The sequence below is a fragment of the Zootoca vivipara genome, chromosome 8 (assembly GCF_963506605.1).
Source record: "Zootoca vivipara chromosome 8, rZooViv1.1, whole genome shotgun sequence".
Taxonomy (NCBI): Eukaryota; Metazoa; Chordata; class Lepidosauria; order Squamata; family Lacertidae; genus Zootoca; species Zootoca vivipara.
Genome location: NC_083283.1, coordinates 41,483,900 through 41,498,698, shown reverse-complemented (window position 1 = coordinate 41,498,698; position 14,799 = coordinate 41,483,900). Strand labels below are relative to the sequence as shown.

The 14,799-nt window shown below is 41.1% G+C and overlaps 1 protein-coding gene across 2 annotated transcripts; it reads left to right on the top strand.

Moving 5' to 3' along the window:
- Positions 1–415: 415 nt before the first annotated feature.
- On the top strand, positions 416–14,318 carry RNF138 (ring finger protein 138). Of its 2 annotated transcripts, none has more exons than XM_035125154.2 (8): positions 416–573; positions 3,938–4,064; positions 6,296–6,461; positions 7,162–7,277; positions 8,665–8,736; positions 10,891–10,996; positions 11,822–11,929; positions 13,976–14,318. In XM_035125154.2, the coding sequence occupies exons 2-8, from the start codon at positions 3,958–3,960 to the stop codon at positions 14,042–14,044; spliced, it is 744 nt and encodes a 247-aa protein (XP_034981045.2). In that variant the 5' UTR covers positions 416–573; positions 3,938–3,957; the 3' UTR covers positions 14,045–14,318. The 2 variants fall into 2 exon arrangements, with proteins under 2 accessions (XP_034981045.2, XP_034981044.2); XM_035125153.2 differs by lacking the exon at positions 416–573 and adding an exon at positions 1,441–1,615.
- The last annotated feature ends 481 nt before the right edge of the window (positions 14,319–14,799 follow it).

Below are 14,799 nucleotides of genomic sequence, written 5' to 3'. Positions count from 1 at the left end.
TGAGGGGGATATATCCAACTGTGGGACATCAACGATGTGTGTGTGTGTATAAGAGTGAAGCCTTAATCCTGCCTTTTTCGAATTTAATCATTCTTTAACATCCTTCCATTTTGTCACACACTTTGCCCTATTTACAGTCTTCTATTCCTGGCTGGCGCTTCAAGATCCTTTCACACCCGAACTAAGACTAGCTGTACGTGAGTGAAGGGAGCAATGTGTAATCCTGGCCCCAGGACTTACTGTCTTGGGTATGCCTTTCTTTCCTGTGCACTGACGGGATAATACAGTACTTGTTTCAGCTGACATGCTTTGATCAGCAATCTATCCATTCCCTGATCAGTCAATCTCCCCCACAATGCCGGCAAACGCTGTTAGCAAGCTCACATGTATCATCCAAGCAGCCATTAGAGGGCAGTCGCAATTCAGGAAGCAGAAGGGCGGTGAGAACTGCTGCAGCTGCTGGGGAACCGTGCGGCTAACTTTTCAGAAGACCGTGTCGCTTCGGCTCTCCTAAGCAAGAACCCAATTTTGACACCCATGCAGAGACTGGCCGCCGAAGCACAAATTTCTGAGGTAACAATGGGAGAAAGCAACATGTTAGAAAATGGGGAGGCCCAAGGTTTTTTTCCGCCCTTCCGGACAAGGCCTCATCATGGCACCTATGTCACAAGGCGGGCCTACTGTGGTCTCAGGGCCTGAGAATAACCCGATATCGGGTGTCCTTTGAAACGCTATATCCCCTTTGTCCACGTGCCTGTTAAAACGGCTCAATGCGATTTACACCGAAACAAAAAACAAAAACCAGCATGCAAACACAATCATGCTTGAGACACAATGGCCCAGCTCCTTGCCTTCCCTACACAGAAAGCCAATTCAATCGCTATCCGCAAGCCACACCTAAGAGAAGCATTTGAAGAATAAAGGGTAAAAGATGTGCAGGCATTTAATCAATTAAACGTTTCTGTCTGCGTTCAGAACACAGTTTTTCCCTGATATTTTCCCTCTCCCCAAACCGATAGGACTAGAGACTTAACAGTGCAGTTCTCTTTGTGTTTTTTTAAAAAACTAGGCAGCAAATCCGTGTTCAGCGGGGTTTATGATGGTCAGTTAAGCGAGCAGGGTGCATATATGCCATTCCATAAGGGAGCTTCGGAACTGAAGGGGGTTGTGCTGTGCATATATCCATTCCCCACAAACCGTCTTAAAACTTTTGCTTCTTTTGAGAGCCCAGTTCTTGCACCTTCACGCGGCAGGAGCTCGACGAGCCCCTCACAACCGTGCCACTTTAAGCCTTTCGCGAGGAGGCCCGCTAGCGCGTGAAAGAAACCGGCGGTCGAAAAAAGCGGCTTCCGCGTCGCCTCCAGGCAGCCAGGCAGGCGGAGGGAAGAGGAGGCGGCGGCGGCGACTCTTGTTCAATAACAATTCACGCCGGAGGGGAGGGGGGGGGACTATTGCCATGGCAACCCCGGCCTGCCTGTTGGGAAGAGGCCGCCGCGGCGGCGGCCTAAGACCTACATGGAGAGCGGCGGCGGTTTGACCGGCTTGGCCTCCGGGAGCCCTGAAGATCCCGGTCCGGCCCCGAGGCTTGCGACCGACATTCCCGTTCTCCCGAAAGGTAGTGGCTGGGGCTCTAGGCCGCACCTCGAGGCGGAGGGCGGGCGTGGTTTTATTTTTGCGAGGTAGGGGCCGGGATTCGGATTGTCGGGGACATAAACGCCGAGAAGCCGGCGCGGGGCTGAGGCTTAAAGAGTCGCCTCACTCTGCTCCTCTTCCTCCTCCACCCTCTTCGGGGCCCTTAAGGCCTCGCTTCCCTCTCGCGTCGCCAGTATCGCGACGGTGGGGATTTCCTTTAATTGTACGTAATATAAATATGAAAACATGTTATTATTTGCATTCCGGCTTCGTTCGGTTTTTAAAGTTTCCGAAGTGGTAACAAAAACCAGCACCGGTACGTTGCTTTCAGTGCATTAAGAAAACCACAAAATAATGGCCTGTGATATATTTTGCGCAAGGCTCGCCCTGAATAAATACCCTTTTACTCCAAAGTAGGCCCTCCTGCGTTACATGGGGCAAGTAAGACTTGTGTTGGGTCGCAGCCTAAAATGCCAAAGGGCGGGTGAATTAGGCCGCCAATAAATATGTATTTTTTTTTTCATGGCAAGAGGGAGCCATTTTGCAGGAGGGTGTAGCAGAGTTATGGGGCCATGTGAAAAAAGGCCTTTGATGGAAAATAACCTGAACAGGACGGAGGATACAGAAGGAAACGCTCATATAATTAAACCTCAGACCAACAACCTCAGACAAACCTTGACCATCTGCCATTATGGCTGGAATGGGTGGGGGCTTGAGGCCAACAAAACCAGTAGGGCCACACGTTCTCCATCCCATTTTTAGGGCATTTTACTGCACCATAGCAGTAGGGGCAAAACAACACTAGGTACTGTGGATGTAGCCTATCTTGATTTCAGCAAGGCCTTTGACAAGGTGCCCCATGATATTCTTGTAAAGAAGCTGGTAAAATGTGGGCTAGACAATGCTACCATTCAGTGGATTTGTAGCTGGCTTACTGACCGAACCCAAAGGGTGCTCATCAATGGCTCCTCCTCATCCTGGAGAGTAGTGACTAGTGGGGTGCCACAGGGTTCTGTCTTGGGCCCAGTCTTGTTCAACATCTTTATCAATGACTTGGATGATGGGCTTGAGGGAATCCTGAGCAAGTTTGCAGATGACACCAAATTGGGAGGGGTGGCTAACACCCCAGAGGACAGGATCACACTTCAGAATGACCTTAACAGATTAGACAACTGGGCCAAAGCAAACAAGATGAATTTTAACAAGGAGAAATGTAAAGTACTACACTTGGGCAAAAAAAATGAAAGGCACAAATACAGGATGGGAGACACTTGGCTTGAGAGCAGTACATGTGAAAAGGATCTAGGAGTTTTGGTTGACCACAAACTTGACATGAGTCAGCAGTGTGATGCAGCAGCTAAAAAAGCCAATGAAATTCTGGGCTGCATCAATAGGAGTATAGCATCTAGATCAAGGGAAGTAATAGTACCACTGTATTCTGCTCTGGTCAGACCTCAACTGGAGTATTGTGTCCAGTTCTGGGCACCACAGTTCAAGAAGGATACTGATAAGCTGGAACGTGTCCAGAAGAGGGCAACCAAAATGGTCAAAGGCCTGGAAACGATGCCTTATGAGGAACGGCTTAGGGAGCTGGGTATGTTTAGCCTGGAGAAGAGAAGGTTAAGGGGTGATATGATAACCATGTTCAAATATATAAAAGGATGTCATATAAAGGAGGGAGAAAGGTTGTTTTCTGCTGCTCCAGAGAAGCGGACACGGAGCAACGGATTCAAACTACAAGAAAGAAAATTCCACCTAAACATTAGGAAGAACTTCCTGACAGTAAGAGCTGTTCGGCAGTGGAATTTGCTGCCAAGGAGTGTGGTGGAGTCTCCTTCTTTGGAGGTCTTTAAGCAGAGGCTTGACAGCCATCTGTCAGGAATGCTTTGATGGTGTTTCCTGCTTGGCAGGGGGTTGGACTGGATGGCCCTTGTGGTCTCTTCCAACTCTATGATTCTATGATTCTATGATTCTACTCGTAGGTTGCAACCACCAGAAGTCCATTCATTCTTCACTTCAGGCCTTTGGATCATCCTCATCCATAGTGGAGGCAGCTATAGTTTCGCACATAGTATGTGTTCCCAAAGTTTTAGTCACACTTGCAAAGTCATATATGTCAAGGGGTCACAGCACTCATTCTTCTGTACTTTCATGGCTGGCTTTCATGGCCTTCTCAAATACTCAAGGAAGTGAATAATTAAGTGAAGACAGACAGGAATAAACATTGCCTTGTGCTCTTGTTCCCAGTACTTGGGGTGATAATTGTTCTCGTATTATACAGTATATTGTTCCATTGCTCTTTCAGAAGTACAACAGTTTGCTGCCATGAATGAGGAACCTGCCACTATTTGTTTCAATGAAGATGATTATTACTGTCCTGTTTGCCAAGATGTGTTTAAAACGCCTGTGAGGATTTCTGCTTGTCAGCATGTGTAGGTATCTTATGTCTCTGGCCCATTTTTATTTGTCCCTCCCTTGTTAGTTATGTATTTTCTCCCTTTCCTCATACTCTTCCTATCTAACTGATCTCAGCAAACATTTGAATTTTTTAAGGAGGATGTTCTCTTGTTAACCCCACTTTTGAGGAGGATGAAACTACTTTAACGTATGCTACACAAGTGCCAATTCATAAATTTTTGTAAGGGCTTCTACTCTTGTGTATGCTGCATAGGATACTTTTTCTTGAATAATCACCACAGAAGCCCTCCATGAAGTTTGTGCTTGCTTGTTAAAAATACATCTACTGAGTCCTTTTGAGTTCAGTTTGTTCCCATGCACAGCACAATTTTGAACATTTGCTAAGCTTTACTAAGCATCTTCAGTGTTGTAACCCAGATAATCTTAAAGCTAATTAGAATGGATATAATTCCAGTTTTTGGATGTAGATAAGAATAGCCTTACTGCACCATATCTCATAAAAGCAAATTCCATAATTCACTACATGCTGTGTGATATGCTGTGTGGTAAAAGTTTTGGGTTTTTTTAAGAATGTATTGAATCTTCTGTCATTCAGCTTCATTGTATGACCCCGAGTTCTAATATTATGAGACAGGGGTTCCCAACAAAATTTTCTCGAGGACCCCTCATCGAGCCGCTATTGTGACAAAGACCCCCATTAATTCCTAATCCTAAAATTAAAAAGTGAGAGCCAAATTAAGAGTCTTTTTATATTTTATATTTATACGTTTTTTACAGTTCTTCCTCTTCATCTGTAGGCCTTTGTCGTTTTAACGAACCACTTTTTAACCAACGGTCCATTTTTAACTACGCGAACTGTAGCTTCCGCGAAAAACAACGCTTTGTTTACAAACACTACTGTTTTGCAAAGAGGCAGCGCGCGCCAGGGAGGAGGGAGGGGAATGGAGAAGACAGGGTACCTGCGCAGTAGCACACAAATGAAGCCGACGCGCGCAAAGCATCTTGGGGAGGTGAGCGTTAGTAGAATGCGCGCGCTGCCTCTTTGCAAAACAGCAGTGTTTGTAAAGTGCCACCTAACGGCATACAGCAGAACTACTGCCTCTATCTAATTCTAGTTTTGCGCTAGACTCTGCTCATGCAAGAAGCGGCCAAAACAAAAAATCTGTTATCATACGAAATATATTTAATATATTTTTTATTCTAATAGCATCTTGCGGACCCCTCTGGCATAGCTCGCGGACCCCTGGGGGTCCCCGGACCACCTGTTGGGAACCACTGTTATGAGAGATGGAAAAAACATCCTTTTACTTTTTCAACATAAGCATAATTTTATAAATCTACATCATGATTCCTACCCATCTCCCCTCATTTGACTTTTTCTTCGGCACTATTAAAAGCACCAAATGTGATGGCTTTTCTCATCAGGAAAGTGCTTTAATCACTTTGGCAGTTATCTGTACCTTACTGTTTCAGATCTGGCTAAGTGCAGATCTATATAAAGGTGTTTCAATTTTGAAAGTTTAATTTTGAATGTCTTTCCTAATTATTCTTGGTGTACAGTTTGCCCTTTTCACAGCTGGTGTGCACTGGGTTTATTTTTAATTTTGTACTCTGTCATAACCCCTCAATATCTTTCTTGGGGAGTAACTGGCAGTTTTGATCCCCTGAAGTTAGGGGTTTTTTTGTCTCATTGTGCATCACTTTGAACTTCCTTTGTCACCCCCACCTCCCATTCACACAGTTTTGATATGTTTGGGAAGTCTCTGCTGTCTCCTTGGATTTTTACCATCCTCAATATATACCATATACAGTGGTACCTCTGGATGCGAACGGGATCCGTTCCGGTGCCCCGTTCGCATCCAGAGCAGTACGCAGCCTGAAGTGCTGAATTTGTGCACGTTCGCCATGCGATTTGGCGCTTCTGCGCATGCGTGTGACGTCATTCAGCACGTCTGCACATGCGCGAATCACCGAAACCGGAAGTAACCCGTTCCGGCACTTCCGGGTTCGGTGAGTTCGTAACCCGTGATGTACGCAACCCGCAGCGAACGTAACTAGAGGTATGACTGTATACTGTAATCTGCAAATTTCGCTGCTTCACTGCTCTCCCCAACTTTAAATCATGAGTATAGGAGTCATGACAGACTGGTGAAAGTGGTATGCTGCAATAATAATGGGATTAGAATAACTATTAATTGGTAAAACAAAACATTATTTTTGTACTCTATTCTATATTTGGCTTCAGGTTTTGCAGGAAATGTTTCTTAATGGCTATGAAAGAAGGTGGAACACATTGCCCACTATGCAGAGGCATTGTCACCCGAAAAGAAAAAGCACGTCCTAACAGAGCCTTAGATGTTGAAAACAACATGAAGAAGTTGGTGGGGAGCTGTAGATGCTGCGACAAACAGGTATAGTAGATGTAAAATTGTGTTAAAAGTGGGTAGAGGCTGAAACTGTAAGCCCTTTTGAAAACATCCATAGGCGTACATTGAAATAATATTTATTGCAGACAGGTGGGTAGTGCACCATCACCTGCTACCACATTTTACATTATGAGAAAAAGCAGACTCTGACTTTGAATAACAAACAAGTGTTGCGACTAGGTACTGATAGAATGTATTCCTTCACTTTTTTGTTGTGATTTGGGAGCACACTATTAAATTAAAGAAGACATGGAAGTACAAGAATGGCTTGAGCAGTGACTGTAAGACTGTCTTAACCAGTATACACTTTGAATTACCTGATTGAAGCTAAAGCAACCCCCAAATATACAAAGAAGAAGCTAACCACATGTGCATTAACTTTTTATCTATCTTAAGGTCTTGGGAAGCTCAAATCATAGACTACTGTGAGTTTTATGATCTGTCACCTGATCTGGCTGTTCAACTCCTGTGTAAAACAAAAATATTTATAAGGCACGTAAGAAAATATGTGTTAATGTTAGTTGAGTGAGCTTTCAGTATTGCATATCAAGGGAATTTTGAAGAAAGTTGTGTAAACTAGTTGACATGATTTTCCTCAACTAGTCACCGGAGTAATTTTTTAGGTAACTATAGGATTGCCCATAAATGAGATTCAAGTCTAAATGAGACACAACTTTATTTACAGATAAGATTCTCGCGTATGAGACAGCACTATAAATCGTGTAAAAAGTATCAAGATGAGTATGGCGTTTCTTCTGTAATTCCAAGCTTAGACATATCTCAGGATTCAACAGGAAACAGGTAAATACCTATTTCCAAGTAGCTTTATACATTTTAATGCTTGCTTTTTTAAAAAATGTCACAAACTATTGTATATTGCCTGCTTTAGATTTGTCATGGGGGAAGTTGTTAAACAATGTAGTTTGGAATTTATTCACAGGGTGGTTGAAGTGTGACAGTAAAGTACACTTCATTATGTTATATCCAAATGAGAACTTCCGACACAATGTTACAATTATCTTTTAGGCTTTGGAACTTAGTTCTGATTATGAAATGCCAAAAATCACCATTTAAATAAAAAAATAATTACCTTGTGTTTTGCAAACCTTTGTTTTGTTTGCAGTATGGGCACCAGGCTTCAGCAACCCTTGGCATATTGGTGATAGTGCCCCTCCTCAAACAAAGGCAGGGCTCAGCCCTGCTTTAGGTGGCAGCTACATCCTTCTCTGCTACTGCTTTGGTGGTCTCAGTGCAACTCACTATCCTCCACTCAGATGCACTTCCATGGACATGCAGCAGCACTTTTGAATGGGAGCTAAGCTCAGCTTCATCATGGTGGCCACCCAACACCTTAAGCAATGTTTGTGAAGTAATTTTTTTTTAAAAAAATATTTATTTAGATAAGAACATCTATGTTGTTGTTGTTTAGTCGTTTAGTCGTGTCCGACTCTTCGTGACCCCATGGACCATAGCATGCCAGGCACTCCTGTCTTGCACTGCCTCCCGCAGTTTGGTCAAACTCATGTTCGTAGCTTTGAGAACACTGTCCAACCATCTTGTCCTCTGTCGTCCCCTTCTCCTAGTGCCCTCAATCTTTCCCAACATCAGGGTCTTTTCCAAGGATTCTTCTCTTCTCATGAGGTGGCCAAAGTATTGGAGCCTCAGCTTCACAATCTGTCCTTCCAGGGAGCACTCAGGGCTCATTTCCTTAAGAATGGATAGGTTTGATCTTCTTGCAGTCCATGGGACTCTCAAGAGTCTCCTCCAGCACCATAATTCAAAAGCATCAATTCTTCGGCGATCAGCCTTCTTTATGGTCCAGCTCTCACTTCCATACATCACTACTGGGAAAACCATAGCTTTAACTATACGGACCTTTGTTGGCAAGGTGATGTCTCTGTTTTTTAAGATGCTGTCTAGGTTTGTCATTGCTTTTCTCCCAAGAAGCAGGTGTCTTTTAATTTCGTGACTGCTGTCACCATCTGCAGTGATCAAGGAGCCCAAGAAAGTAAAATCTCTCACTGCCTCCATTTCTTCCCCTTCTACATCTATAGTCCAATTCTAAACATGCATTTTTTGAAAGTCAGTCCCACTGATATCAATGGGATTAATTTATTCATCATACTGCTTTGAATTGCAAACTCTTCTGTATTTAATTTGAAAATAAATTCTCACGCTTTGTATGAAGTTTTAGGAGTGACTCTTCTACTTCGGAAGTTGGAGAAAATTCTAATCTACATGTTCCTGAAGAAGCTACAAGGTAGGGCCACCTTTGAAATCAATAACTACGTGGTCTTAGGTATTGGTGGGAAGGAGTGCCAACAAATGAAGGGAATCTTCAGTAAAAGACAAATTTTAAAACAAATACTGTATCATAGTCTAATGGCTCTGATGTATGCTCATGCAGGGACTTTAATCTGTGCATCCCCAGCTTTGAATGCAGAGATGCTTCCTTACTGATTTCGGTGTCAGGTATTAAAGTAAATAAAAAAGCTATTTCTCACCAGAACTTCATGCATGCATTGAATACCTCCCACTGGTTTGGAACGGGGCCCTTTTGGCTTACTTTATCTACCTTCAGTTCTTTTCACATATGTGTCAGGCATGGAGAATTATATTCCTGTATCAGTAACCTGAATATTTTGTATAAAAGTGGTTTTCAGCCTTTTTGAGCATTGGAAACCCCTAATGTGAAGGTTGCACAAAGCACATCACACTACAGTTAACGTTCCTCAAATACAATCCAAAACAAGGCAGAATTTTAAATGCTCTCTTGGGTTTTTATCAAAATTCAAGTTTGGGGTTTAAAGTATTAAAACAGATTTGTGTCAAGGTATGTGATAAATAGGTATGTGATACCTTATAATATATTTAGGTCAGGTAAAATCAGGAAAATGAAATTTGATTTGTTTATTAGAAAAAGATATTCCAAAGAAAACCACTTTTTATATTTGAAGCAGTGCAAAGTAATCCTGTGATTTAGTGCAAAAACTGCTAGTGATAGATGAAAGAGATCCTGCTGAAAGACTAGGTAATCTTAAACTCCCCCCCCCCCAAAAAAACCCTTAAACTGAAAAATACACAGCATGACCTCTCTTCCATTGGCTTAGTAGATATTCTGTTATTCTTTTGTTTTAAATCGCACTGTAAACTGCCCTGGCATAATAGGAGCAGACTACAGTATATAAATACCTTAAATAAATCAGCAAGCTCTTGGGCAACAGAAAGGAAGAGATGCCAGGGATTAGGCTGGCGTTTATGCTTCAACCATGGTTGCACTTACTTTGATTCTGATAGAATTTGCTTCAGTCATGTTTGCTTCCAAGTAGACATTTATAGTATTGGACCACATGTGTTCCTATTGGAAGGAACAATGTATTAGGTTAGGAGGTGTTTCAATTATTTTAAGTCAGAACTTCCAAGATCCTCAGAAAAGGGAGGATTCAGACTTCTTCATATGAACAGATTTAAAGGTCATTTGAGTCTCATTATTAAGTAGGTGTTATTTCTGTGCTGTGTACACGTGAATGAGACAATTCCACAACACTTGTGCATTGATTTTTAAAAGGGATACTCAAAGGGATAATAAAAAAACATGTTTTTATCATTTTCAGGTCAGGTCCTCTAATTCTCCAAATGTACACTGGCTAATCCAGCTGTTCCTTTCACATCCCACACCTTCTTTACTGTATACAGTACTTGCTTAGAGCCTTAGAACATACCAGCTGCATTCAAATATGTTGAATTTTGACTTAGTGCTACATGAATCCACTACAGCAAGCCGCCTGTGTGCTTCCTCCATCTTCCTAAATGCCCAGGTGGAGGAGGGGAATCATTCATGTCCAAGACTCTTTGTGTCTCATACACGTATTATTTAGCCATGGTCTAGTGTTATGTCCAAGGGACCCAGGTGGCGCTGTGGGTTAAACCGCAGAGCCTAGGGCTTGCTGATCAGAAGCTCAGCGGTTCGAATCCCTGCGACGTGGTGAGCTCCCGTTGCTCGGTCCCAGCTCCTGCCAACCTAGCAGTTTGAAAGCACGTCAAAGTGCAAGTAGATAAATAGGTACCGCTACAGCAGGAAGGCAAACTGTGTTTCCGTGTGCTGCTCTGGTTCACCAGAAGCGGCTTTGTCATGCTGGCCACATGACCTGGAAGCTGTACGCTGGCTCCCTCGGCCAGTAAAGCGAGATGAGCGCCGTAACCCCAGAGTTGTAATGGTCAGGAGTCCCTTTACCTTTACCTTTTTAGTGTTACATACAAATGTGGTCACTGTTCCTCAATATGGGTTTTGGTCTCATTTCCTCCTCTTGCTGAAATTAATGGGGAAATGATTGTGGGTGAGAGAGTTCCTTGAACATGTAACATGCTGTTGCAGGGATTTTCATCCATGTGTGCCTCTTTCTCATATTTTCAGTGGACAGCCTACATTCAAATGCCCTCTGTGTCAAGAAAGTAACTTTACAAGGCAGAACTTATTGGATCACTGTAATGATAGGCACCTTTATCAACTAGTTCCAGTAGTGAGTATGTGTATATAAAAAAGAAAGTTTGTGAAGTTTTTATCCTAGTATGTATGAAATAAGAGCTCATTTTTTTAAAAAAAATTATTTTAATTTTATGACAATAGCAATATTTTCAGAAAGAATGAGCTACCCTCTTCTCCCTTCAGCAATGGATCTCGCAGTTACAGTTTTATACTGAATGACATTTTCCCTTTTCCAATCTCTTTTTTTAAGTACTTAGATCTGTAATTACAAGACATGTTTTCCATTTTCAGTTTGGGATTATCATTGTTTTATTTAGTATTCAATATGTTTTCTTAAAGGACTGCCCTTCATTCTATTTTTTCTCAAGCTGCTGCACAATACATGGCTATTAAACACATTTAAGTCCATTTGAGTTCAGTGGAAGTGCTAAGAACTTAAGGAATGCCCACCTTTGTCAGGATGGTGCCCTGTTTTGCAAGTGGTGTCCAGTATTGTTTAAATGGGAGATATTAGAGACATACACTCTTTAAAAAACTTTTTGTCTTAAGTCCCATTTTCCAAGATTCGTTTTGTAAAAAGATTTCTTAAGGGCAGAAATAGACAAGTAGTATCTTCTTTAGAAACATAAATGTTCAGTGTCATTTCCTTCAAAGAATTTAAAGTAAGTGTAGTTAACTTTTAAAAGTTTAATCTCTTCTATTCACATTCCTTCCAGGAGTATCCTTTTGTTTTAAGAATATGTCCATTTTAAAGCATTTCTACGTAGTATGATTTTGATAGAAACTAATGTCTACTATCTAGTTATGCAATTTATGTGAGCAATTGTCTGCCTCTTGATTCTCTCTCTCTCTTTTAAAGATCTGTCCTATTTGTGTCTCTTTTCCATGGGGAGATCCTAACCGGGTTACTAGAGATTTTGTTGGCCATTTAAATCTAAGGCATCAGTTTGAGTATGGAGATTTTATGGTAAGAGCTTTTCTTTTGATCTTGCTCTCTATTTAAAATGTTCACATTTTTAAATCTCTATACTGGAAGACTAAATAAGAGCCCTATTCATCTTGGTAAAAACACCTTCTATAGAAGATTGCCAGATTTAAATTACCCAGAAGCCTTGGAATTTCTACAGCTGCCCTGGTAAATTGTGAAATCTCTTTCCTAGGTAGATTTGGAGAAAAGGCTAGAAAAGCACTTAGGGGATTTTGTGCATTTAAAACACTTCTACCCTGCTATTGGGCATAAAGGTTCCAAAATCAGTTTATACCTCAATAAACCGTGCATACACTAGACTCTACCCTCAAGCTTACAATTTAAAAGATAGGACACACAAGGAAAAAGAGATGGGAAACGACAACAAAAGCAGACTTGGGCACTCTTCTCAAAAGTTACAGTATATAACAACCAGCTAAATTGGAAGTTGTTCAAGCAGCTTCATGGAATGACTGCTGTTGAGAGAGAACCAGCCAGTCTCAACAAACCTGGTGAGAATAGATAGCCCTGCTTCTCTCCTCTCCTCTGGTCTGTATCCTGACAGCATGGCTGTGGTGATAGTGAAAGGCAGATGGTGTCTCAGCAGGTCTAGTCCCCCCCCCAATCAAATGTCAACTGTTTACTTCTGCTGCCTGGCTGGGGAACAGTCTCTGGTGCTGGGATGCCAACAGGATTTTCTGGACCTGTTATACTTTACTTAGATTGGGTCCTCTGCAATCCCCTCAACAGTTCAAAACTTTTTTTAAAAAAAAGCTGCTCTGTCTGGATTTTCACTTATTGAAATATGGCAACTCTGCCATTACAGCAAAATACTAAAATGAAACAAAAAGCGTGCAAATCCTGATAAATAACAGCAAGCAAAAATATTCTTAAATATGTGCAGTTTCACAGCTTTGGTGTCTGAACTACCAACTCTCAGCCTATCTTACCTCACAGGGCTGTTGTGAAGGTAAAAGCAGGGAGGGGAAGACAATGTACACAGGCTTTTGCTCCTGGGAGGAAAAGAAAGATACAAATATCCAAGCAGCAATAAATACTCTTAAGCATGTGTACTTTCACAACTCTCAACAAAACACACACAACATTTTGTCAACCTTAATAAACCAAAAACTATCCTTGTGTTAAAAGTACGGTCTAGGAATTTTAACTTCCTAGTGTAAGGTGTTTCATGATTCTGTTTGCTAATTCATTTTGTATCTTATATTTTGGTTTTATTGTTATTATTTATTATTAGATAACGGCCCAGTGATGTCAAGCAGACTAGGAAAATGGGGGGGGGTCAATTTTTTTCCTCAGTAAGAAGGAGGATTCATTTATTTCACCGGAGTTATTTCTGAGTAAAACATATCAAAGCCAATTCTGTTTTATACCCCCTAAATTTCCACTGAATTAATACAAAATAACATAACTAATAATTGCTCCTTAACATTATCTCAAGTAAAAATACTGTTCCATTGCTTGCTCTTCCTTTAAATGTCCTGGTTAGATGTGAATCATTGCTATAACATCACTCATAATCAACATTTTGCAACCATTCTGTTGGGGATATGTTTTGGGGGAAGTTCCAGTTTTTAGTAATCTGTTTTGCAGTTACTACCTTGTGTTTCTCCAAAAATAAGACACTGTCTTAGATTTATTTTTCTAAAAAAAAACCCACTATGCCTTATTTTCAGGGGATGTCTTATTTTTTTCACTCCTCCTGCCGCGGCTGGCATTGCTGCTGCGCCTATCACTATGTCTTATTTTCGGGGTATGGCTTATATTCCTTGAATGCTTAAAAATCCTGCTATGGCTTATTTTATGACTACGGCTTAAAATAGGGGAAACGGTAGCATGTTAATTGCTAGAATGACTGCCTTCTTTTCTAAAAGATCACTTGTATCATTTAACAGACTATTCATATACATTTTCCCATTGTGTGCTCTTTGTTGTAGTAATTAATGCAGAGTACATGCTGAACTGTAGAGTGTAATAACTTGGTCTGGGGGAAAATTCTAAAACAATTTTGTTGTTGTTTGTATTTAGAATCCTCAGCTGGATGAGGAAACTCTGTTCCAAAATGCTGTTGAGGAATCTTGTCAAGAGAACCTTTGAAATCTCTAATTTGTTCACATCATTGCTTTCTGCGAGGGGAGAAGCTGCATCGGTGGTCTCAGTGTTAATAAAAGGGAACGCTTGTGTCCCGTTTAACTGTATAGCAGTATTTCCTCTGAATTTATTTTAAAATGCTTTTTATTTAAACTAACAAAAAAGCATGTTATATTATAATACTTTAATATGGGGTGTTTTTTCCTCCACATAATATTAGAAATATTGCAGATATCTGGCAAAAACGTTACTGTCTTTGAGATAAAGCTATTAAGAGCCATTTTGCATCATTTGTTTTGTTATTTTTAAAGAAGTGTTACACTATAGAGAGAAAAAATTGCACTGGGACAAAAGTTGAAGTATTGACATAAAGATAATAAGGACAGGGTGGTGGTTTTTTTCCCTTTTTTGGATGAGTTAAATAACTTCTGTGCTTACTAAATCTATGTTAAAAGCTAAAAAACCCCCAATAATTTCTAGCCCAATACTATTCTAGCCCCAGCTAGTGTTTACATAAAAGAACATGCACACAGGGATTTTCTCAATGCTGTCAAGAATATCTTAAGTACAGGGACAATCTCTTAAGTGGCCACAATCTGGTGGCTTCCTAGCTATGGCATACTGAGTACCACTTGGTTATTTTCTAGACTCCAGCCACTTACTTGCAAAGTAGCCTATCTTAAATTGATAGGTTTAATTTATTTTATTCAGAGATTTGTTACTTGCTGCTTTTTGGATTGTATCATTCACTTGAGAAAGTT